At 52.6% G+C, this 24,819-nt stretch overlaps 1 protein-coding gene across 1 annotated transcript in view; it reads right to left on the reverse strand.

Moving 5' to 3' along the window:
* The window catches only part of UBR4 (ubiquitin protein ligase E3 component n-recognin 4), a gene marked incomplete at its 3' end in the record, with an annotated part of 101,209 nt that overhangs the window by 9,881 nt on the left and 66,509 nt on the right, over positions 1 to 24,819 (reverse strand). The window contains exons 56-82 of the mRNA XM_015831542.1: positions 24,715 to 24,819; positions 23,784 to 23,961; positions 23,419 to 23,523; positions 22,974 to 23,111; positions 22,645 to 22,813; positions 21,996 to 22,092; positions 21,516 to 21,623; positions 20,146 to 20,262; positions 17,115 to 17,324; positions 13,906 to 14,055; positions 11,983 to 12,210; positions 11,477 to 11,555; positions 10,900 to 11,139; positions 10,621 to 10,792; positions 9,893 to 10,037; positions 9,343 to 9,428; positions 8,324 to 8,411; positions 8,028 to 8,221; positions 6,510 to 6,749; positions 6,134 to 6,272; positions 4,511 to 4,636; positions 4,282 to 4,410; positions 3,381 to 3,724; positions 1,247 to 1,337; positions 567 to 651; positions 263 to 390; positions 22 to 151 (exon numbers count right to left, since the gene is read on the reverse strand). The exon at positions 24,715 to 24,819 is cut by the window's right edge and continues 25 nt beyond it. Coding sequence (XP_015687028.1) covers positions 22 to 151; positions 263 to 390; positions 567 to 651; positions 1,247 to 1,337; positions 3,381 to 3,724; positions 4,282 to 4,410; positions 4,511 to 4,636; positions 6,134 to 6,272; positions 6,510 to 6,749; positions 8,028 to 8,221; positions 8,324 to 8,411; positions 9,343 to 9,428; positions 9,893 to 10,037; positions 10,621 to 10,792; positions 10,900 to 11,139; positions 11,477 to 11,555; positions 11,983 to 12,210; positions 13,906 to 14,055; positions 17,115 to 17,324; positions 20,146 to 20,262; positions 21,516 to 21,623; positions 21,996 to 22,092; positions 22,645 to 22,813; positions 22,974 to 23,111; positions 23,419 to 23,523; positions 23,784 to 23,961; positions 24,715 to 24,819 — 4,021 coding nt within the window. The remainder of the gene's footprint in view (positions 1 to 21; positions 152 to 262; positions 391 to 566; positions 652 to 1,246; positions 1,338 to 3,380; positions 3,725 to 4,281; positions 4,411 to 4,510; positions 4,637 to 6,133; positions 6,273 to 6,509; positions 6,750 to 8,027; positions 8,222 to 8,323; positions 8,412 to 9,342; positions 9,429 to 9,892; positions 10,038 to 10,620; positions 10,793 to 10,899; positions 11,140 to 11,476; positions 11,556 to 11,982; positions 12,211 to 13,905; positions 14,056 to 17,114; positions 17,325 to 20,145; positions 20,263 to 21,515; positions 21,624 to 21,995; positions 22,093 to 22,644; positions 22,814 to 22,973; positions 23,112 to 23,418; positions 23,524 to 23,783; positions 23,962 to 24,714) is intronic.

A 24,819-nucleotide genomic window follows, 5' to 3' on the forward strand; every position in this document is an offset into this window, starting at 1 on the left:
GGGGGGAGGGGAAAGGCGTACCTCTGGCAGGCAGGCACTTCTTCCACACCTCGTAGGAGGCCTTGGGATCCCTCTTGAGCCACAGCTGGGCCTGGGCGTGGATTTCGTTGCTGTAGGGCTTGACCGTGGTCAGCGAGTCCACCGGCGAGTCCTGGGGAGCCCAAAAGAGAGTCTGGCAGGGCCTCGAGATGCTGCTGCCACCGGCCGCCCACCCCCGAGGCTGGGACAGGGAGGAGAGGGGGAGAGGCGAGCGGGGCAGTACCTTGTTCTTCTTGCTGGTGGGCGCCGGGGGCTTGATCAGCTTCTGAAGGATGCGCAGGCACATCAGGGTGATGTTCTCCACCACCACCGGGGTCTTGATGTTCACGGCCATGAGGAAGAGGCTGAGGGCTGGGGCAGAGCAGACTAGGCGGTCAGCATCGGTCCAGAAACCCAAGGAAGGTCATTTCCCCCTCTGTCCCAGTGAGGGTGGTGCCTCTCTCTCTCTCTCTCCCCCTGGGGGAGCAGATTCTCTGGGCTTTCTCCCTCCCCCCCTCCCCACTGGCCTGCCGAGCCCCGGGGCTCACCACAGCGCAGGCGCAACTCCCAGCAACTGTCCTCCTTGGAGATGGAGTCCGTCAACAGGAGCATCTCGTACTGAAGGCTGCTGGCCTGCAAGAGGGGAGGAGGAAGGAGGAGGAGGAGGAGGAGGAGGGTCAAGCGTACGGCTGGCGAATTCAATATCGAAGAAACTCTACGGCCTTGAGGTGCCATAAGAGATCGACTTTTTATTGAATACACATCCCGGCACTGAAGAAGCAAAATCAACGCTAGTTTTCCCGCGCGAAAATTTGGTTAGTTAGCAATAGCTTTTCATAAGCCCCGCCCACCACGTGTTCACTTTGGCCAATCACATTCTTTCTGTTTGTTATGGGAAAAGTCCACTGCTCCGTCAGACATCTGCTTTGGATGACCTTGGGCCTCATGGTCCACGGATGGCTTCTTGAAACTCCCGTTTCTTTCCCAGGCTCTCCCCCCCCCCCCGTTTCTATGGCACGCTGAGCAGCGACAGAGGTTAGCGAGCCTCTTAGCAATTCAACCTTGACATGGAAGACCTTGAGGCTGGTTCATCCCTTTGCCAGGAAAGGGAGAGGGCACTCTTGGGGTGCCAAGGCTGGAAGGTCATTTTACAGAGGCACCCCTGCCCAAGGGGCGACCGGAGAGGGAGGGAGGGAGGGAGAGGAAGCAGTGGGCCAGTGCTGCTCACCAAGTCAGGATTGGCCCAGTGGCCCTTCAGAGCTGCTGACACCTTGCCGATGATGAGGTCATTCATCTGCTGGGTGGCTTCTGGGTTATCTCTGGTTGCAGACATAGGATAAAACAACAACAGAGGGATAGAATCAAGATCAACTGAAGTCTTAACACCACTTTACAAGGCCTTGGAAAGGCCACACTTGGATTACTGCATCCATTTTTGGTCACCACGACGTAAAAAAGATGTTGAGACTCTAGAAAGAGCACAGAGAAGAGCAACAAAGATGATTAGGGAACTGGAGGCTAAAACATATGAAGATGGTTGCTGGAATTAGGTATGTCTAGTTTAACGAAAAGAAGGACGAGGGGGGACATGATAGCAGTCTTCCAATATCTCAGGGGCTGCCCCAAAGAAGAGGGAGTCAAGCTGTTCTCCAAAGCCCCTGAAGGCAGGACAAGAAGCAACAGATGGAAACTAACCAAGGAGAGAAGCAACCTAGAACTAAGGAGAAACTTCCTGACAGTGAGAACAATTAACCAGTGGAACAACCTGCCTCCAGAAGTGGTGAATGCTCCAACACTGGAAGTTTTTAAGAAGAGACTGAACGGGCATTTGTCTGAAATGGTATAGGGTTTCCTGCCTGAGCAGGGGGTTGGACTAGAAGACCTCCAAGGTACCTTCCAACTTTTTTATTATTATTATTATTATTATTATTATTATTATTATTATTATTATTATTATTATTATTATTATTATTATTACTACTACTACTACTACTACTACTACTACTACTACTACTACTACTACTATTATTATTAAGATGTCTGGTTTTCAACTCCCAGAACTCCTAGCTGAGGTGGCTGGGGAATTCTGGGAGTTAAAATTTAGACTTCTTAAAGTTGCCAAAGTTGAACAACAAAGGCGTCTTTAAAGTGCCACAGGGAGCCATGTCCCCACCACACAGACACACAAACACACACACAAGCTCTTCTTATGTCTGGCTCATGTAAGAACACCAACACCCACGATGTCCTTCCTGAGAGAAGACAACTTGAAAGCTCCCTAGCCAGTTGTGCCAGCTGCAGGAAAGGGGTCGATGGCCCCAAGTACCTTCCTCTGAGTTCAAATCAGCTTTAACTGATTGTCAGGTCTGCCACCTTCGGCTTGGCGCCTCCCTGGCATCCTGCCCTCAAAGGCTTGGGGGGAAGGGGGCACGGGGAGAACACATGGGCAATAAACCTGTTTGGGGATGTGATGGGAAATAGGGAGGGGGGGATGGCAGCTTGACAAAGAGCAGGGAAAGACGGAACCGGTTTGTGACAGCACTCAAGGCCGCTCAGCCTGAGACTGAATTGTGCCCCAAACCTCTCAGCGTTCTCAAAACACCTAAAGGGCTCTTCATTGGCTGAAGACAGACTGGTCATGAGGGAAGGGCTGGGATGAGGGGAAAACTCTGTATTTTTTTCAAAGGAAAAACTTAGTTCTAGCCTGAATTTACTGCAGCCGGCAATTTCTAGTAAAAGAACCAGACTTAGTTCTAGCCTGACTTTTCTGCAGCCAGCAATCTCTAGTAAAAGAGCCAAACTTAATTCTAGCCTGATTTACATCTCTAGTAAATGAACCAGACTTAGTTCAAACCTGACTTTCCTGCAACCAGCAATCTCTAGTAAAAGGATAAACTTAGTGCTAGCCTGACCTTCCTGCAGCCAGCAATCTCTCATAAAAGAACCAGACTTAGTTTTAGCCTGACTTTACATCTTTAGTAAAAGAATCAGACTTAGTTCTAGCCTAACTTTCCTGCGGCCAGCAATATCTAGTACAAGAACCAGACTTAGTTTTAGCCAGACTTTATATCTCTAGTAAAAAAACCAGACTTAGTTCTAGCCTGAATTTACTGCGGCCAGCAGCCTTTAGCAAAAGATCCTATCACTTCACCCAAAGGGAGTCGAGGGTCTTTCTGTCCTAAGGGATCTGACTGGGGCAGGTCTGACGCTGATCTTCAGTACTTAGTGGGTTCAAGGGCCCAAGGTTCTCCATTGCTGGGCAAAGCCAATCCAATGGAAGAGGCTGCCTGGGTTCCACTGTTACCCGAAAAAGGGCAAAAAGGAGGGAAGGGCAGGCAGGCAGGCAGCCCGCCGAGGCCCACCTGGTGAGGAGGCACATGAGCTGGCGGACGTCCTCCCGCATGCTGGCGGCTCCTCGGCGCAGGTTGTAGTCGAAGAGCTCCCGGATGAGGCCCTGGGAGACCAGGATGTGGCGGATGGCGGCGTTGGTGGCCAAGGCCCGGAGCAGCGTGATGCAGTGCTCGGTGACGGCCGAGGCGCAGCCATAGCATTTGGTGGAGGAGGTGTGGCCGCAACCCAGAACCGAGAGGGCCCGGTACTGGCTGGCGGTGAAGGTGGGCTGGACAGCCGAGCGGGAGGACTTGCTGGCGGCCTCTCTCTGCTGGAGGTCGTACTCCAGCAGCTCCTTCCGGGAGGCAAAGACTTTCTGCGGGGAGGATAGAGAAGGCAAAGGACTGAGCCATGAAGCAGCGCTTCGGGTGATTGAAGAGATGAATTTCCACCAGACTGACTAGCACAGGGGTCCCCAATCCTCGGCCCAGGGCGCACGCACATGCTCCATTTACGCGAGCGGTGGCCGTGCCTGCCGGCCACGCACACAAACAGAGCTGCACACACACGTGTGCTTGCCTGCCGCTCGCGTGGAACCATCCCCTCCCCTGGCTAAAGTGGCAGGCAAGAGGACGTGCATGCTCCATTTATGCCAGCAGTGCCCATGCTTGCCCACCGCTCACACAAATGCCTGCCGCTCACGTGGAACCATCTCCTCCTCCTCTCCCCCGCCAATCTGCAAACCCGGAAAAGTTGGGGAACTCTGGACCAGAAGCCATAGTCAGCCCTGACGAAGCCTGGCCAGAATCCACCAGCTTGTTTCTGACCTCAACAGCCAACCTGTTGGGGGGCGACTTCAAGGGGAATTCTGGCAGCCGTTGTCCCAGACTACAGAAGGGATCCCCTGGATGACCTTGGAGTGGCCCAGATTACCTGGATGATCTTGGAGAGCTCGTCAAAGGAGTTCTTGCAGTCGCCGCAGTATTCCTGCGCCAGCTGCAGGATGTACCTGTTCACGCTGGCGGAGGTGGAGCTGAGGCCTCCGCTGCCCCCGGAGTCGTCCTGGCACGGGAAGGAGGGGAAGGGGAAAGAAAGTCAGGCCGGGATGGCCTCGCCCCGCCCGGAGGAGTCCACCCAGGGGGGCCTCCCCGCCTCTCGCTACCTGTGGCTTTTCGGGCGCCGCCTCGTTCACTTTGCAGAGCAGGTTCTCCAACTGGGGTCGGTGGCCCATCAGCTGGTGGTAGACCCGGTCGGCCTTGTCCAGGAGGGTGTTGATGTTGGTCACCGCCTGGCGGGGGAAAACGACGCAGCACCCCGGTTATGTATGTGTTTAACTACACAACCCTGGGCTCCCGAGGCCTCTGGGACAGCAACATTCCTGCCAGCCTCCGTATGAAACAGGTCTCTACGTCAGGGGTCTTCCCAACCTTGGCAACTTTAAGCCTTGTGGACTTCAACTCCCAGAATTCCTCAGCCAGCTTTGCTGGCTGAGGAATTCTGGGAGTTGAAGTCCACAAGTCTTACAGTTGCCAAGGTTGGAGACCCCTGCTCTAGATAATAAGCTTGGGGATCAAGCAGCGCTCTGCTCCCAGGCAGTGAAGGGAGCCTCTCTACCTCGCTCCAACGTCCGGCAACGTCCAGCAGGCCACGCTCTTCCTCCCACCCAACCCAGGCAGTGGCACGCTCCCAGTTTGAGCACGACCCCCGAGCTTCCGGTAACAGGGAAAGCCCCCCAAGGGGCTAAGATGGAGAGTGGAACTCTATTTTTGGAGTTCCTGAAATAGCCCTCGATTTACGGGGACCCCAAAATTTCCGCTGCTAAGTGAGACGCTGGTGAAGTGAGTTTTGCCCCATTTGACGACTTTGCTTGCCACGGCCGTTAAAAGCAAATCGCGGCAGCCGATCAGTTAGTAACCCAGTTGGTTAAGCAAACCTGGCTACCCCCCCTCAAAGGTGGCAAATGGGGGGGGGGGTCACGTGACCCTGGGTCACAGCAACGGCCGTAAGTATGAACCGGTTGCCTGGCATCTGGATTTAGATCCCGGGACTGTGGGGAGGCTGCAAAGGTTGTAACTGTGAAAAACGGTCGTAAGTCCCTTGTCTCAGGGCTGTTATCACTTGGGTCGCTAAACAAGCAGTTGTAAGTCGAGGAATACTTGTAAAGCATTGGGGGATGGGTGGGTAGAATAGACTCTCTAAAGGTGGACAAAGGTGGTTTCCTGGGGGAAGTGAGGCCACAAAATCTCCCTCCTCCCCAAAAGGCAGTTCTCCTCCTCCTCCTCCTCTTTCCTCTCCTTCTCTTCCTTTTCTCCCTTCTCCTCTTCCTCCTTTCTGTTCTTTTTCCTCCTCCTCTTCCTTCTCCTTTTCCTTCTTCTCCTCTTCCTCCTCCCCTTCCACCTCCTCCTCCTCCTCTTCCTCCTTCTCCTCTTCCTCCTCCTTCTCTTCCTCTTCCTCCTTTTCCTTCTTCTCTTCTTCCTCCTCCCCTTCCTCCTCCTCCTTATCCTCTTCTTCTTCCTCCTTTCTCTTCTTCCTCTTCCTCATCTTCCTCCTCTTCCTTCTCCTCCTCCCCTTACTCCTCCTTCTCCTCTTCCTCCTTTTCCTTCTCCTCTTCCTCCTCTTCTTCCTCTTCCTCCTTTTCCTTCTTCTCCTCTTCCTCCTCCTCTTATTCCTCCTCCCCTTCCACCTCCTCCTCTTCATTCTTCTCCTCTTCCTTCTCTTATTCCTCCTCCCCCCTTCCTCCTCTCCCCCCCTTCCACCTCTTCCTCCTCCTCCCGCCGCCCCTGACCTTCTTCCGGTCCTCTTCGTTCTCGATGGGGTCCACCGCGCAGCACGGTTTGGCAAACAGCATGAAGTCGAAGCGGGCATATTTGCAGAAACCGCAGGCGTTGCAAAGGAAGGGGTCCTTCTCGTCGTAGTTGATTGACCTGGGAATCAGCAACAAGGGGTGTGTATGTGTGCTGAAATCTCATCCTCGCTCCCCAAAAGAGATGCCTCGGATGTGGGAAACCCAAACCTCTTTCCAGGGCCGGGCGTGGGACTTTGGAAAGCGAGGCCCAGCTCAAGAGCAAAGATTTCTGTGGCTGTGGGGAAGAGGGTCCCCTGAGGCTCCCTGGGGGAGGGGGAGGGAGGAAGGAAGGAAGGAAGGAAAGGGGCTGACCCACCGGCACTTGTGGCACTGGTAGACGTTCTCCCCGCAGTTCCCACAGACCCCCGGGTTGGCGGGCACGGAGGCGCTGCAGCGGGGGCACTGCAAGGTTTCCGTGGAGGCCTGGTAGTTCTCGTAGAAGTCGGCAAACTCGATCATCACGTTGGAGGCCACGATGGGCAGGGGGAGGTCGATCTTCACCTCCGTCTGGCCGGGGGTCAGCTGGACCTTCTTGGCTTTGTGCCAGCGGGCCGGCCTAAAGGGGACAGAAGCAGAGGGAGGCCCGCCATGAGACCCAGGCACAGAGGCCGACTTCTGCTGCCTGCCTCCGCGTCCGGGAAACACTATGCGTTCCTGCTACCCTCGCGCGGAAAACACCCTCTGAAATGAGACCAGCCGGGGAGCATCAGGAATGAAGGCATTTCCCCCCACCCCTCAAATGAATAGAGCCATCGAGGCTCCATAGGGAGGAGATGGAAGAAGAAAGGCAAATTCATCTCATGTCGGCAAAGGAGCCTGGCCAAAACCAGAAGGCACGCCAGCTGAGGAATTCTGGGAGTTGAAGTCCACAAGTCATAAAAGGGCCACGTTTGAAGAGCCCTGATCTATATCTATCATGTCTGTCTGTCTGTCTATATCTGTCTCTCTCTCTATATATATATCTATATCTATATCATTTATCTATATCTTATCATCCATTTCTACCTATCTCTTTCTATCATCTATTTTCTATATCTATTTCTATTATGTATATCTATCTTATCTATCTATCTATCTATATCTATCTTTCTCTTTCCTATCATCTATCTCTATCTTATCATCTATTTCTATCTATCATCTATTTTCTATATTTCTATTATGTATATATCTTATCATCTATTTATATCTTTCTATCATCTATCTATCTTATCATCTATTTCTATCTATATCTCTATCATTTATTATCTATATCTATTTCTATTGTCTTTCTATATCTCTACCTTATCATCTATATCTCTTTCTCTCTCTCCTATCATCTATCTATATCTATCATCTATTTCTAACTATATCTTTGTATCTATCATCTATTATTTATCTATATCTATTTTTATTATGTATACCTATATCTTTATGTTATCATCTATCTCTTCTATCTCTCTAATCATCTATATTGATCGATCTGTTGTCTGTCTATCAATCAATCAATCATCTATATCTATCTATCTATCTATCTATCTATCTATCTATCTATCTATCTATCTATCTATCTATCTATCTATCTATCTATCTATCTATCTATCTATCTATCTATCTAATCTCTCTCTGTCTCTGCCTGTCTCTCTGTCTCTGTCTCTCTCTATCATCTATCTGTATCCGTATCCATCTCTCTTTCTCTTTTTAGGAACCACCCATTTCCCTCACAGAGGGACTCATGGTGGCGCACAGACAAAAAGTTAAAAACAGGAATTGAACATAAAACGTTAAGGCAGAGTCAAGGATAGCTAAAACCGGCCAGAGACTCAGAGCTGCCTCTTGTGACTTTGCCCATCCTTACTTGTTCTTCAGCTCCACGATGGCCTGCACGGTCCGGTTGTTGTAGTAGAGGTTGATGGTCCGGACCATCTTGGTGCGCTTCAGGTCTCCAATCTTGACCGTCACTTTGCTGATGGTGTGGCTGCCGATCAGCTTGACCACCTGCTGGGTGGTGGTGTAGCGGGTGTCCACCTTGATGGAGGAAAGCTTGATGTACTGGGAGACGAGAGAGAGAGAGAGAGAGAGAGAGATGAGAGATGGGCTGGAAGAGTCTGGGGCCCGATGGGGCCGGGAAGCACAAGGGGAGGGGCCACTTACGCAAAAAGGCACTTCGGGGTTGTTGCAAACGAGACAGGGGTCACTCTCTAAATAGTAGCCGTCAAACTCCACCAGGCCGGAGAGGGTGCTGGAATGAGAGGAGGGTGGGTGATTCTGCTCAGGCCAAAGTCCCAGCTGGCTGCAGCTTTTCCTTCGGTGTGGCAGGCCTTGGGGCGTTCAATTCACAAGCAGGACCAGCACAAAAAAACTAAATTCCATTTCCCAAAGGTGCTTTTTTTCAGGAGGCAACTGGACTTTCTTGTTTTTCTTTGAAGATGTTTCGCTTCTCATCCAAGAAGCTTCTTCAGCTCTGACTGGATGGTGGGGAAGGGAAGGATTGATACTCCTTCCAGACAGTTGGTCATTTGCCTTCTTTTAGAGAGCCGTTGAGGCCACCTGGAGGTTTATGTGTCATCAAGGTTGACACCTGATGATGTCCACAGAGAGGGACGAATACGACATCCTCTATCTCCAGTGTACAACACGGTCCTTTCAACAGTTCCAAGAAGGCTCCACACCCATTTGCACCACTCAGGTGACCCTGAGGATACAAATAAACCTCCAGGTGGCCTCAGTGACTCTCTAAAATGACCAGCTGTCTGCAAGGAGTATAAATCCTTCCACTCCCCACCATCCGGTCAGAGCTGAAGAAGCTTCTTGGAGGAGAAGCGAAACATCTTCAAAGAAAAACAAGAAAGTCCAGTTGCCTAACGAAAAAGCCCCTTTGGGACAACCCTGACCTGGATGACGGAGAATCTCCACAGACCTTAAATTTCATTTCATTGCCATTTAACTGCATGAAATACAATTAATGTAACAGCTCTCCAGCATCCTTGCACCCCACGGTGTCTCTCTTCTCGGTCACCCTAAAAAAGGGCTGCTGGGAATGAATTTGGAACAATTCCCAGGCGCTCCAAAAGCGATTTGGGCAGCCAGGCAAGCCCCCCCTCTCCTCTCCAGACAAGAAGCCCCCCCTCCCAGCTGTCCCTTCCGCTCTGAACGGGCCAAGCGACACTCACTTGTAGATGTTGGAGTTGGGGTGATTGGTGAGGATGTGGTTTTGCATCCGGAGAATCTCCACGGCCTTTTGGGAGTATTCCTTGAACTGAAACAGAGACCGACGTGAAATCAGAGGAACCCATCCTGGGAAATCAGGAGGTGCCACCAAGCAAAGGTAGCTGAGCTAAAGAAAATGGTCCCTGAGTGGCCTGAGGTGGCTTCCGGCATCTCTGGAGAAATTGAGATTCCAGTAAGAAGGGTAAAAAAGGGTTTTTTTCTTCTCACTTTTTAGCACCCAGGCAGGTGAGTGACCCTCCTACAACAGGGCAGGCAAGATGGCATCTGAGCTCTGACGTCTTTGCTCTTTTGACCTAGCCTACCTCACAGGGTGGCTGTGAATTGCACAGAAATGCCCCTCCTCCTCCTCCTCCTGGGATGGCTTTTGGGGCAAACCTCCCCGAGTTGTTTTAAACACTTTAAACATGCACAGGAGCTGCAGAAGCAGCCCCGGGTGCTCGGAATAAGGCGGGGGGGGAGGGGGGGAGAGAAGAGACCATTCAAAGCTCTTACCTTTTTCTCCGTCTGCTGGGTTTTCAGAGAGAAGTAGCCCAGGAGGTCCACGAACTGGGCTGCCTTCCGCCCGTAGGCTGGCAGCTCTGGCCAGATCGACCACATCAGATCCAGCAACAGCTCCTGCTGGGACTTATTGGAGTTCCTAAAGCAGACATGTCAAACTCGCGATCTCACGTGATGTATCGGGACAAGTTTTGCCATTGCAGGCAATGGGGCGGGCGCGGCTTCCGCATGACGTGTCCAGCCCGCGGGCCGGTAGTTTGACACCCCTGTCCTAAATGTCTACGGTCAGGGGCTGCTATCTGAATTTATGGCTGTACTTTATTGCAAAAAGTGTCCAAGCTTGGCCACTTTAAAGACTTGTGGAGGTCAATTCTGGGAGTTGAAGTCCCCAAGTCTTAAAGCAGCCATGCTGGCTGGGGAATTCTGGGAGTTGAAGTCCCCAAGTCTTTAAAGCAGCCACGCTGGCCAGGGAATTCTGGGAGTTGAAGTCCCCAAGCCTTTAAAGTGGCCAAGCTTAGCCACCCCCTGCTTTATTGGATTCTTGCCTCTTCGTCATCCGTTCTCCGTGTTCCACAGGCATTTGTTAAAGTCCCGTGTCTTAAGAAAATAAATAAATAAACACACCTCCCGTTCTGGATGCTTTTCCCTTCCCGGCCCGGGGGGGGGGGGGAGGAAGAAGCGCTTTCCTGGGACCGCGATGGGTGGAGCTGGGCTTTACTCACCGGTAAATGTGCAGGGTCAGGCAGTGGGCCTGCCAGCGCACGGAGGAGGAGTTGGACTCCAGCAGGAAGCAGCGCAGGAACTGGATCAGCGTCTCCTTGTCGGCAAACTTGTTCAGCTGGTTCACCAGAGCCGTGCAGAGCTGCTCTTCCTGGCTGCCCGAAGACCCGTCTCCTGGGAGAGAATCGGGGGGGCTCAGCGGTGGCACTGCCAGCGCCTGCCCACGTTCGGAGGGCTGCAGGGGACGTGGTCAAGGGCAGCCCCAGGCCGCCCAGCCTCACCCTCTCGCTCTTTCTCCTTGTCTTCCTTCTTGCTCTTCTTAGTGGAGGACTTGCTCTGTCCGGACGGCTGGCCGGCGCTGGAGCCTCCGGGGGCCGAGGCGGAAGTGCCCGAGGAGCCGGCCGAAGCCGCCCCGGAGAGGACCTTGCTGCCACACAGGGCGCAGGAGAGCAGCTGCAGCAGGACAGGCGAGACACCCTCATCCACCAGGAAGCTGACTTGCAGGAGGAAATAGAGGACCGCTGGAAGAAGAGGAGGAGGAGGAGGAAGAGAAGAGGAAGGTCGGTGTTTCTTCCACGTTCATGATCAAGCACCCCTTAAATTGGTTTCTGCAAGACGTCGTGGCCAAGCTGGAGCTCGGAGGCAGGGAGGAGCAAGCCCACTGGAAAAATGCACCTTCAGGCTTTTGAGGGTCCGACAAGCGGAGGTTCAGGGTGCAGCAGCCCAGAAACTAGGAATCTTTTACCCTTCCTGGCCCCTCCCCTCAATCAGGCCCCCTGACCCAAGAGCCAAAAGAAGAGCACGGAGCTCCCGCTGGACCCACGGGAGCGGGGCCAGGATTCCTTGCCAGGGACTTACAGTCGTCTTTGATGCAGAATTTTTGCCAGTTGACCGTCCGCTGCGTGGCAATTTCGGCACAGGCCTTCAGGTGCTCCATCTGGAAGGGGCACAAGGGGGAGAAGAGGAGGAGGAGGAGGAGGAGGAGGAGGAGGAGAAGGAGAATTTTTTTTTTGGAGGAACATCTGCAAAGGCCAGATGTTCGTCTCATCAACTGGCACCCAGGGATCTTCAATACTGATATAAAAACTGGGGTTCACAAGGAACCACTGTGTAATTTATGCCAAGTCCAGACCTGGCCGGCTTATCACTCCTGCCATACAGGGGGAGCCAATAGTTTTCTCAACTTTGAGGCTCGAGCTTATGGACGCATCCTTACAGAATTTCCAAGCCAGGAGATGAACACAACAAACCCAAAGGTGTATTCCCACCAGAGACGATCGGCCCAAGGTTGCAGAATTCTTCAAGATGCTTCGGCCAAACTCCAAAGGCAGACACACACACACACGCACGGTTTCCCCGCTTACCAAACTGATGAGAGTGTCGTACTGCAGGGCGGAGCCGGAGCTGGCGGTGACCACGCTGGCCCTCAGGAAAATGCCTTGCTCCTCCAGCAGCTTCTTGATGCCCCGGACGTGGGAGTCCAGGGTGTGCAGGTCCCGCAGCTGGCGGTACTTCTCCTTGGAGCCACAGATGAAGAGGAGCAGTTTGCGCACCTGGCGCCGCACGTAGGGGGTCTGCTGGATCATCAGGTACTGAAAGGGAGGAGAGGAGGCGGTGGAAGCTTCCCCCAAAAACCTGCTTTCTGGGGAAAGGTGCCTGTATGTGGGGAATGGGCCAACTCACTAAGGCAGAGGCCCCCAAGCTTTGGGGCACCAGGGACCGGTTCCATGGAGAGAGGTTTGCTGCCTGCATCCTGCGGATGGGGCTTTGCGGACTGATTGCTGGCATGCTGCAGCTCGGTACCGGTCCACGGACCGGGGGTTGGGGACCCCTGCACTAAGGGACAACTCAACGGTCCGATTCAATTGTTTAAAACAATTTTAAAAATAGTTTAATTTCTGCCATTCACATTTCTTTTTGTCCCTCCTTTGGGGTTCTTTCGCTCACGATTCTATTCCGCTATTTCTTTTAGTGTAACTTTTGTCCCGTGCTGAATTGTCCCAAGATGAGTTGTCCGTTGTGAGTTGGCTGTGGCGAGTTGTTGTAGACCAGGGGTGCCAAACTGCCGGCCGGCTGGCCGGATGGATGTGTCACGGCAAAACCGCGCCCGCCCCATTGCCAGCAATGGCAAAGAAGTCGCGATATGTCGCGACACGTCACGTGACGTTGCGAGTGTCAACGCTGTGACAATTAGGAAATCGCAACCATTTCACCTTTTGCTTTCATTGTGCTTTTTCTGCTCTTTGAGATATTCAGATGTAGAAGGGGGGATGGGGGGAATGCTCGAGCGTTTACAGTTAGCCATAACAATTGCAGTTGTGTGTGTGCTCAAGGTCAGTGTTAGAAAAAGCCCGTTGAGAAGTTGGGAGGAGAGCCTGCGTTTTGGGATAATTGGTGAATGTGATGTCAACGCTGCTAACATCAGATGTTTTTGCTTTGACAACAGATGGATTTGCTTTTAGAGTTAGATGATGCTAGGGAGGGGGGGATGTTCAGCTAGACATAATAATACTGAACTAGTGTGAGAATCAAGGTTGTTGAAATAAGAGATAAGAATTGGCCGGGCTGGAGAGATGGAGGGAAAGCCCAAGCTTCGAACTAATTGGGGAATGTGATTTATGACTGTTAATTGGACGAGGGAACTGTGCTTTGATACTATGTGCTCAAGGGGGGGGGGGAATCCAGTTTTTGGCTTCGATTGTGTTAGTGCCGATGTTATGTTACTCAAATAAAAGATAAAGGTAAACAATGCCTCAAAGTTCTTTGAAGAGTTTCATCTGTCTGGAACCATGACATGTGATTTATGACAGCCTTTCTAGGGTGGGAATTAAAACCTGTTACTTTGTATCTGGGGGAACTTCAGTCTTGGGTTCAACTATGTAAGTGCGGGTACTTTGTTTGCCGAATAAAATGTTATTTAAGGAAGAAATCTTTGCCTTGAAGTTCTTTTAATTGGCTTCATCTATCGGAAGTGTGACAGCGTGTTTGACACCCCTGTTGTAGACCCACCTTTATGGAGACGTAAGGAGAAAGAGGGAGGATCCTTTTCTTTCCTGGACCTTCAGTTCATGGCTCCCCCACCTGCCAGCCCCACAGATGGTACGTCCCACCACAGGGTCCCTGAGCCCTGGATCCCACCCACTCCGCCCTGTGAAGCAGAGCGGAGTGGCTTTAGGGCAGGACAGCCTGAGCATCACACCTGCACCGGGCGCAGCTGAGTGGGCTCCACTGAACGGCTTCTGGAGCCCCACCCATGAGCGGGTCAACACCGGGAGAGAAAGACAAACCTCGGATAAGAAGTAGAACCACGAATGGTCGAAGACGGGGGGCGGTATGCGGGAGTTGGTGTCGGCGATCTTCTTGATCTGGTACGGCAACCGCAGGACCATCTCCGTCAGCAGCTGGGTGTAGGCCTCGAAGACGTCGGCTGCGTGGCCCTGGAGAGCAACGAGAAGAGGGAGCTTGACCACCCCTGCAAGTTTCCCTCGGCCCTTTGGAGAAGAGGTCCTTCAGAGCTGGGATTCCCTGCTCTCAAAAGGGCTCAGAACCAGAAGAGCAACAGAGGGATAGATGCTTATAGACCTAGATGTCTAGGGAGGTTCTCCATCATCCAGGTCATCAGTTGTCCCAAAGATGCTTTTTTCAAGAGGCAACTGGACTTCCTTGTTTTTCCTTTGAAGACGTTTCGCTTCTCATCCAAGAAGCTTCTTCAGCTCTGACCGGATGGTGGAGGAATGGAAGGATTTATACTCCTTGCAGACAGCTGGTCATTTGCATCCTTTTAGAGAGTCGTTGAGGCCACTTGGAGGTTTGTCAGTTGTCCCAAAGATGCTTTTTTTCAAGAGGCAACTGGACTTTCTTGTTTTTCCTCTGAAGGCGTTTCGCTTCTGATCCAAGAAGCTTCTTCAGCTCTGAGTGGTGGGGAACGGAAGGATTTCCTCAGGGTGACACAGGTAAACCTCCAGGTGGCCTCAACGACTCTCTAAAAGGACACAAATGACCAGCTGTCTGCAAGGAGTATAAATCCTTCCATTCCCCACCATCCAGACAGAGCTTTGCTGGCTGGGGAATTCTGGGAATTGAAGTCCACAAGTCTTAAAGTTGTCAACGCTGAGTGCCTCTGACTTAGAGGATGGAGGGAAGAATCATTTTTATTAGGATATTTGTATATTTCCTTTTTTAAAAAAAGCTTTTAAATACGTTTGTGTGTGTGTGTGAGAGAGAGAGAGAGATGGAGAGAGGGAGGGAGGGAGGGAGGGAGAGAGGGAGAGGGAGAGAGAGAGAGAGAGAGAGAGAGAGAGAGAGAGAGAGAGAGAGAGAGAGAGAGAGAGAGAGAGAGAGAGAGAGAGAGAGAGAGAGAGAGAGAGAGAGAGAGAGAGAGAGAGAGAGAGAGAGAGAGAGAGAGAGAGAGAGAGAGAGAGAGAGAGAGAGAGAACAACCACAGCTTTGGCACACTGTCGACAACCCCAGGAAAGACAAAAGCACCCAAGGGGGAGACTTCTGAAGTAGCGTGGTTCCTTTTTAATCTTTCTTTTTTTGTCCTTCCGTCTTCTTTCTCAACGCTTCTTCTTCGGCTGAGATTTTGCTCTTTTACTTCTGCTGGGGAGATGAATGTTAAATGACAGGCAACCCAATAAAAACTGAGTAACAAGCTGGGATTTTTGCCCGGGGTTTAAAAAAAAAGAAAGAAAGAAAAAAAAGGAATAAGGAATAAGGAATAAGGAATAAGCTACGCCACATCCCTCACCAATCCTTAATACTAGCCTCTTCCTACAGCTGGGAAGGGAGGGAGGGAAGGAGAGGGAGAGAGAGAACGAGGAGAAATGTGAAAAACAGCAAGCTCCTTTGAAAGAAAGGAATAAAAGGGATTAAAAATTGCAACCGTCACTGCAGGCCATAAGAATTTCAGCAGGCTCTATTCTTCCAGAAAACAGCAGCCGAACATTTAATTCGGCTTATTCCATTGTGAATTATGAGTGCAGGGGGAAAACACACACACACACACACACACACACTGAAACTGCACCGCCAGACGTCAGGAATAAAGGAGGCTCTGTGGTAGTTAAAGTAGGGCAAGATCTGCTTTTAGGGGGCCTGGCCAAAGTCGCAAGCAGGCTGTGTTAATGCTGGCTTGCGAGACTTCTCTGTTCGTGTAAAGCAGGCCTTGCCCTCACCGAGGGGAAAAAGGGTGCTGAAATGAAGGACAACTTTAGCAGCTATGACAATCCAACATTCTTCAGCCGTGTTCTGAAGAACTCTCCATCCTTAATTCAGCTTCAACAACGAACCCTGATTCCAAGATCCACCTGGGCAATGCTGTTCTAAGAACACTATTTAACCTTCTTTAAACCATGATCGGCCCACCAAACTTTTGGATGTTTAAACAGGACAAAAAAAAAAAAGGTCGAATTTGAGACTGAAGAATAAACAAAGCCCAGGATAGAATGCCGGATTGCAGGCTGACTCTGCATTCCCACTGCCAGGAGTTCGGCTCAAGGTTGACTCAGCCTTCCATCCTTCCGAGGTTTGTAAAATGAGGACCCAGATTGTTGGAGGCAATAGGCTGACTCTGTAAACCGCTTAGAGAAAGCTGTAAAACACTGTAAAGCGGTATATAAGTCTAAGGGCTATTGCTATTTTCCTTCCTTCCTTCCTTCCTTCCTTCCTTCCTTCCTTCCTTCCTTCTCCTCCCTCCCTTCTTTCCTTCCTTCCCAGTGGTTAGAATGCAATATTGCAAGCTGATTCTGCCCACAGCCAGCAGTTCAATCCTGACCGGCTCAAGGTCGACTTGGCCTTCCATCCTTCCGAGGTCAGTAAAATGAGGATCCAGATTTTTGGAAGCAATAGGCTGACTCTGTAAACCGCTTAGAGAGGGCTGCATAGCACTGTGAAGCGGTATATAAGTCTAAGGGCTATTGCTGTCTTCCTTCCTTCCTTCCTTCCTTCCTTCCTTCCTTCCTTCCTTCCTTCCTTCCTTCCTTCCTTCCTTCCTTCCATCCATCCATCCATCCATCCATCCATCCATCCATCCATCCTTGGTATGCAATGGTTAGAATGCAGCATTGAAGGCTGACTCTGCCCAGAGCCAGGAGTTCAATGCTGACTGGCTCAAGGTTGAGTCAGCCTTCCATCCTTCTGAGGTCCATAAAATGAGGACACAGATTTTTGGGGGACAATAGGCTGATACTGCAAACCGCTCAGAGAGGGCTGTAAAGCACTGCAAAGCGGCATATAAGTCTAAGGGCTACTGCTTATGCTACCGTGTTCCTAATTCTTCAAAATCTGAAGTTCTGGCAACTCCTTTAAGAGGGTTTTTTTTTTTTTTTGATCAGATCCTGGAAAGGAAATGTTAGGTCCCAATCAATGTGTTAAATGCTGGCTGGGGGATTCTGGGACTTGTAGTCCACACATCTTAAAAGACGCCAAGGCTGAGAAACAGGGAACAAGAGGCGTATTCCTCTGGACCGGAGGGACATTTTTGCCAGCGCAAACTCACCTTGACATATTGCCGCAGGAAGAAAGGACTCATGTCGGGAGGAGAGGAGGTGGTGTGGGGCTTCAGGAGCTGGCTGGTGGGGACGGGCTCCTCGTCGTTCTGCTGGTTCTTCCAGTAGTCCAGGAGGGACTTCAGGACGTGAAGGCAATAGTCCACGGCTCCGGAGCTCAGCAAAGCAGCCGCGGTGGCACTTGAAATCAGGGACGACGACTGCGGGAGACACAGGGAGCAATGAGGGAGCCCAGCGCTTTCCCCTCACCTGGGCGGACCAAAAGGCAGGAAACTAAAACCAGAGGCTCAGCACCCAGGAGCCCAACACTCCAGCTCAACTGTCTGTTCTGAGCTTCTGGGGTTGCTGATATGAGAGGAAAGGAAGCCTGGAGACTAAAACATATGAAGAACAGTTGCAGGATTGGGGTTTGGCTGGTCTGGACAAAAGGACTAGGGGGGACATGATGGCAGTATTCCAGTATTTGAGGGGCTGCCACAAAGAAGAGGGGGGTGGGGGTCAGTTTATTTTCCAAAGCATCAGAAGGCAGGACGAGAAACAATGGATGGAAACCGATCAAGGAGAGAAGCAACCTGGAATTAAGGAGAAACTTCCTAACAATTAACCAGTGGAACAGAAGTTGCCTTCAGATGTTGTGGTCACTCCATCACTGGAGGTTTTTAAGAAGAGACTGGACAGCCACTTGTCTGGAATGGTATAGGCTGTCCTGCTTGAGCAGGGGGCTGGACTAGAAGACCTCCAAGGCCCCTTCCAGCTCTATTCTGATTCTGACCCCCCTCTGGGCTCCTGAGCTCAGTCGAGGAGGACAGGATTTGGGTGATGAACTCAACTGCCAGCATCTCTTTCTCGCCCGCTCTTTTTTAGTCATCATTTTAATGCTGTTTTTAAAAAACTCAAGCGCCTGGAGGCAGGACAAGAAGCAACGGGTGGAAACTAATCAAGGAGAGAAGCAATCTAGAACTAAGGAGAAACTTCCTGACAGTGAGAACAATTAACCAGTGGAACAACCTGCCTCCAGAAGCGGTGAATGCTCCAACACTGGAAGTTTTTAAGAAGAGACTGGACAGGCATTTGTCTGAAATGGTATAGGGTTTCCTGCCTGAGCAGGGGGTTGGACTAATGACCTTCAAGGTCCCTTCCAACTTTACTACTACTACTACTACTACTACTACTACTACTATTATTATTATTATTATTATTATTATTATTATTATTATTATTATTATTATTATTACTACTATACTGTACATACACACAGCCCCAAAAGATAAAAAAATATGTATTAAAAAACCCCAATGTGATCCACCAGACTAAAGACAAGGCAGCCAGGATCCAGCCTTGGGGGGGGGGTTTCCCCTCTCCTTCCTTCTCAAGGGCTTCCGACAGCTGGGCAAGGAAAGGGCCCTTCTCTGCCCAGGCCTCTGCCACGCCAGCGGAAGCCTGACCCCGAGCCAAGAAGGCCAAGCGGTGACCCCTCTCTGGCGCCAACGCCATCTCCCTCAGGGAGAAGGGGACGGGGGTGGCAGATGATCACATACAAGAATACTAGCAGAAGCCGTGACCTTGAACCCAGGACCTTCTGCAGAGCATGGGCAGGAATGCTTCTATCAGCCTTGACGCAAGAACCCTCATCCAGACCATCTCAGGGGCTCCGTGGCCTGAAGCCCCCGGGTCCAAGCAACCTGGAGGGAGAATGAAGGGGTCCCAAGGGACGGGGGGGGAAGGGCTCTAGGCCTGGTCCAGCAGAGTCCAAATGTCCCCGAGAGAAGCCACAGAACGGCCCTGGAGGGCCTAGGGGGAACGCCACCCCACTTCTGCTGGGTCTGGGCCCTTCCTGGCCTTTTGATATTCTCTTAAAAGAGCAGCGACAGGAGCCTTTACGCTTTGGAAGGAGGCTTAGTTTAAAAGAGGCAGGAGGAGGGAGAGAAGGCAAAACGACAATCAGCTCTGGAGTCTAATCTCCCCTCCACACACATGCCGGTGGGCACCGAGCAGAGGATTAAGAGGAGGAGGAGGAGAGAGAGAGAGAGAGAGTGGGGCTCCAGCCCCTTTCATTTGCCTCTCCTTCAAACGGTCCCTTCCTCTGGAATTCGGCCAGTTGCGCAAGCGAGGAGGGAGGCAGCGGCGCTTTTGAAGAGATGCCAGGAGACGCCCCCCGCGCCAGCCCGGGTCCCTCGCCCCCACTGGTCATCTGCACTTTGACAGGTTTTGAAAAGCCCCCTCTCCTGCTCTTGGGAGGAAAGGGGAGGGGGGGGGAGAAAAGAGGCTGGCGAGCCCCAAGTGTAAATAAAACCATTAGAGAAAGCCCTCCTCAATCCAAACAAAGCCCAGAGCCCATAAGCTCATTAACATTCGATGCCTTCCCAGTTCCATTTTTAACCTCTGCGCTTTTGTATATTAATATGCTTTCCTCGGCATGCGCCTTTGCCAGCTTCCGTTCTGGAAATACGCCTTAGCGCTGCACCGTTTAGCAACGGAATCCTCTTAGCCCTTTCGAAACATGGCAGATAGCGCGGCATCTCGGCCCTCCCGACAATCGCATTTGCAAATCCCACCCCCCCTTTTTTTCCTTCCTTTTAACCGCAGAGGGTTGGTGAGTAAAGCCCGCCCGGCTGCTGCCCGGATCCAAAACCCGGAGCCCGCAGCATTCTCAATCAGCAAAGGGGGCGAGGAGGGTGAATTGAGGAGGGGGGGAGAAAACGGCCCTTCCTTTCTGCCCGTATAGTTGGACGAGGAGTCTGGCCCCTCTACTTGCACTCAAGCTGAGACACAACAGTATCTCAGTTGGACAGTGATGAAGAACAGCTGGGACAAATCCCGGATGCACGAAAGCGCAGGCAAGAGAAGCAAGTAGGACAGAGGCATGCAATGGGGCGGCTCCAAAGGCAAAGGAGAAGGCATTAGGAAGCCACGCCTTGGCTGACTTATAAAAGGGAAGGTGTGGGAGGTGCTGGTTGCCGAAGGAGCCGTACAGACACGCCTGGGGCACAACGCCCCCAGCGGGACACGCTCCTCACGTACCTCACAAATGGAAGATTTCGAACCAGACTTGGTCCGGGACATGAAGACGCTCAAGAGCCTCATGATCACCAGGTGGACTTCATTGAGAGCACAGCGTTCGTTTTTCTTGGATACGTCCTGCGAGAGGGAGGGGGGAAAGAGAAAAGAAAGGGCTAAGACAGGGGTCCCCAACCCCCGGTCCGTGGACCGGTACTGGGCCGCAGCATGCCAGCAACCGGGCCGCACAAACAAGCAAAGCCCCGCCCGTGGGATGCAGGCAGCACACAAAACCACGCATTCTCCGGTCCGTGGAAAAACCTCTCTCCACGGAACCGGTCCCTGGTGCCCAAAAGGTTGGGGGCCTCTGGGCTAAGAGAAGGGCTGCCCATCTAGTCCGAACCCTTGCCCAAACACAAAACAGGAGAAAAAGCGCCTGTATCATCCTGATCCCCTGAGTTAGGATCGGTGCACCAGGTGCAGGCCTACCTCTGATAACTCTCCCTCCCCCATTGCAAATACTTCGTGTATTTTTCAAAGTTGGCACTACGATCTACAGATCTGAGTGACTTCGTTAGAAGGTGGGTGGCAAGTAAATGAAATATATGCAATTAAATAAATAATTAGCAACCCATCCAGGAGCCGAAAGGCAACGAACTTGGACCAGTGGCCTGACGAGAAGCTCACGGGCTGCCCAGCCCCTCGGTTCTCCCTCGAGCTACTGCTGCCCTCTAGTGGCCAGCAGGCTGGGGTGCTTCCCAGCCTGGCCTGCAAAAGTGGCATTTTCTCCCCAGCTCTGATGATTAGGATGATTACGGATGAGTATTCGGATTATTGCTTCTCTCCTGGATGAGTTTCCATCCTAAGTCACAGGTCTGACTTCGGATGGAAGCTCATCCAGGAGAGAAGCGACCTGGAATTAAGGAGAAGCTTCCTAACAGTGAGGACAATTAGCCAGTGGAACAGCTTGCCTCCAGGAGTTGTGGGTGCTTCACCACTTGAAGACTTTTAAGAAGAGACTGGAAAGCCACTTGTCTGGAATGGTGTAGGGCAGGGGTCTTCAAACTCGGCCCTTTGATGACTTGTGGACTTCAACTCCCAGAATTCCTCAGCCAGGCACGCGTGCCTGGCTGAGGAATTCTGGAAGTTGAAGTCCACAAGTCATCAAAGGGCCGAGTTTGAAGACCCCTGGTATAGGGTCTCCTGCCTGAGCAGGGGGCTGGACTAGAAGACCTCCAAGATCCCTTCCAGCTCTATTTTGATTGATAGCTTAGAAGAGTTTCAAGGAGGAGCTGCTGCCTCTCATAGCATGCCCCAACTACGTTCACGTCTCATCCTGGGGATGTCATGCAGAAAGGTGTGTGTGTGTGTGTGTGTGTGTGTGTGTGTGTTACCTTCTTCTCCATGCAGAGCTCAGCAATCAACTGGGCGAGAAGGTTATCCAGGGCTCCTTTGTCTTTTTCTTCATCGCCATCGAGGTCTGTAGTCAGCATCAGGATCACCTGGGGACAAGGTACGCGAAAGGACAAAGTCAGGAACAATGGCTGGGGAGGGTGGAGTCCGCCAGGTGTGGTGGACAGAAGTCTCCCCCCCCTCCAAATAACACTAAAAGCATTTGAATAATGCGTGTTCAGCCACAAAAGCAGGGTCGGTGAGAGGAGCTACACCGAGGGATGCACAAGGTCTTCCGTATTTCCAGCCTGTGTTTAGGATACCGGGCGGCTTTAGGAGAGAAACTGGACCTGGTCTTTGAGCACCAGCCCAGGTAAAAGAGGGAGAAACAGAGGAGAAAACCACAAACAGAGGAAAAGATCCGGCGTCCACGCGCCATGCGCATCACAAAGATGGCGGAGGGGGGAGAGAGTGAGACCCACCTGCATGTAGGGGATGGCCCGGACCCCGCCCACGTTCCTCAGCTGGGGCAGGGTTTGCAGCAGCCGTTCCAGCAGCATCAGCCGGACCATGTGCAACCTGGAGAAAGAAAGAAAGAAAGAAAGAAAGAAAGAAAGAAAGAAAGAAAGAAAGAAAGAAAAAGAAAGAAAGAAAGAAAGAAAGAAAGAAAGAGAGAGAGAGAGAGAGGGGGGAGAGAGGGAGAGAGAGAGAGAGAGAGAGAGAGAAGGAAGGAAGGGAAGCTTGTGAGGGATGGCTGCAAAACCACACTCTGGCAACTGAGCAGCCTGAATTGTGTTCCCATTTTTAGCCCAAAGAGATGTCCGCAGGAAAGGCTACCTGGGACTTTTGATTGGCAGAATCAGAGAGGAGTGGGCCCTGAGGAAGAGGAAGGGCCTAACCACTTCAACAACTGTCCCCTCCCCGTGAACTGGGCTTCCGACAGAAGCCACCGGACGGGGGCCCTTTCCCACCTCTGACTTCCTGAGCCGCTTCTTCTCCCCTTCCCCAGGCTGTTTAGCAGTTTAGCTCACAGCCCTTTCCGTTCCCCCAGGCTGGGATGTGCAAAGGAGGCCCTGCAGCCTTGGAGTGACCCCTCCCAAATCCCCCCCCCAGCAAGGAAAAAGCTCTTGCCTGTTGCTGGCGTGGACGTCCCCTTCGGCTTCGCCCTCGCCTTCAGAGCCCTCACCCTCCGGCTGCCCCGTGGCGGTGCTGATGGCTCCCGTGCTGGAGCTGATGCTCCCAGGCCCCGCTGGATGGCCCTCGGGTGCCGTGTCTCCGTATGCGCTGCTCCGGCCGGACACTGCAAGGGGGAGCCAGGCGGCTGAGCACCGGCAGTCCCTGGAGGTGCCTGGCCAAGGGCCGGGGGAAAAGAGGAAGGCCCCTTCTTTCCCAGGCCAGGCCTGGAGGGTCTTCAGCCCAGACTCCCCCAAGGGAAGGGGGAAACCCAGAGGGGCGATTACCGCTGTGCTCGCCTGCCACGGAGTCCACCGCGCTGCCCCCGCTCTCGGAGCCCACGCTGCCCCCGTGGTCGGCTGGGGAGGTGCGGAGCGTGGAGCCGTCGGTCGCGGCCGTGCTGCCTTCGTCGTCGGAGGCTGGAGCTAGGAGAGTAAGGAGAGCTGTTACGAGTACAAACACGGCCTCTGAGCATGTCCAACGGGACCGGCCCAAAGCACAGCTGCCCCGGAGAGCCTAGGCTCCTTTGGCAGGCCGGAGAAATGAGGGCCGGGGGCTTCGTGGCCTGATCCCTTTTGAAACCCCCTTCAAAAACTAAACCGAGGGGGGGGTGTCTGTCTGTTCAAACTGGAGGCAACAAGGACTCTCTTGCGATCCAGGCAGGGTCGAATAAGCACCCCCTCCCACATCTCCACCCATCCCAAGGTCCGGAGTTTACCCCGTGCGCTTTACCTGACGCAGTGGTGTCTGACAGGGTCCCGGCATCCAGAGAGGAAGAGCTGGGGGCCTGTCCGGACAGCCCCAGGCTCTGCAGGCCGAGAGCGCTGCTGCTGCTGCCTGGGGGGGGGGAGAGAGAGGGAGGGAGGGAGGGGGAGAGGGAGGGAGAGAGGGAGAGGGAGGAAGGGCGGGAGAAATCAACTCCAGGGTTATGGGAGGAACCCACAAGCAAGCCTCCATTTTTCTCCTCCGTATCCAGAACCCCCCACATTCTCCCGGCCTCGACAACACAGGAGGCCCGGCCTTGCCCAGGTCTGCATAGGAGGTCTAACCCACCCACCCCACGTTGCTGTGGGGAGGGGGCTGCCTGCCTCTCTCACCCTGCTGGTCCTGCTGCAGGCTCAAGGCAATGGCCAGTTCGACCATGGTTTCGTCGTCGGCATCAGGGGGGATGTCCAGCATGGGGGGGAAGCCCTCGGCCCCAGCCAGGAGAGCCTCCAGGGGAGACGGGTTCCCGTTGTTCACGTTGTCAGCCGTTTCCAGGACCATCGTTTCCGACTAAGAGCAGGAGAGATGCCAAAGAGCCAACAGCACTCAGACTTATATGCCGCTTCACAGGGCTTTACAGCCCCCTCTCTAAGCGGTTGACGGAGTCAGCCTGTTGCCCCCCCCCAATAATCTGGGTCCTGATTTGACCGACCTCGGAAGGATGGAAGGCTGAGTCAACCTTGAGCCGGTCAGGATCGAACTGCTGGTAGTGGGCAGTCAGCTTGCAATCCTGCATTCTAACCACTGCACCACCACAGCTTCCTTCCTTCCTTCTCCTTATTTCCCTTCCTTCTCATTTTTCCTTCCTTCCTTCCTTCCTTCCTTCCTTCCTTCCTTCCTTCCTTCCTTCCTTCCCAAGCAATAAGACTTATATACAGCTTCACAGTGCTTTACAGCCCTCTCTAAGCGGTTTGCAGAGTCAGCATATTTGCCCCCAACAATCTGGGTCCTTATCTGACCAACCTCGTAAGGATGGAAAGCTGAGTTCAACCTTGAGCCAGTCAGGATTGAACTCCTGGCAGTGAGCAGTGAGTTAGCCTGCAGTGCTGCCTTCTAACCAAGCTCAAGGCTCAAGCATTTTGGCCTGATGCATTAGACACCCCCATCCCCCCATTATCCCTCTGGGGGAACTATACCCTTTGACCCCCCCTCTAATTTAGATTTAAGACCCCCCTACGCACATCCCAAAGAAGCATCCCAATGCCCCACTTCCTCTCCAGGCTGAGCGGCTGGCCCAGACTCCCTTGGCGGCCAGAGACTCACCACCATCTCAAAGTCTCCGTGGTCCACCTCGTTTTGCTCCTGGCTCTCCTGCCGAATGTCCTCCCCGCTGGGCAGGCCGGGGGTCTGCAGTTTGTCATCAGCATC

This window comes from Protobothrops mucrosquamatus, unplaced genomic scaffold (genome assembly GCF_001527695.2).
Source record: "Protobothrops mucrosquamatus isolate PMUCROS unplaced genomic scaffold, P.Mucros_1.0 scaffold_259, whole genome shotgun sequence".
Taxonomy (NCBI): Eukaryota; Metazoa; Chordata; class Lepidosauria; order Squamata; family Viperidae; genus Protobothrops; species Protobothrops mucrosquamatus.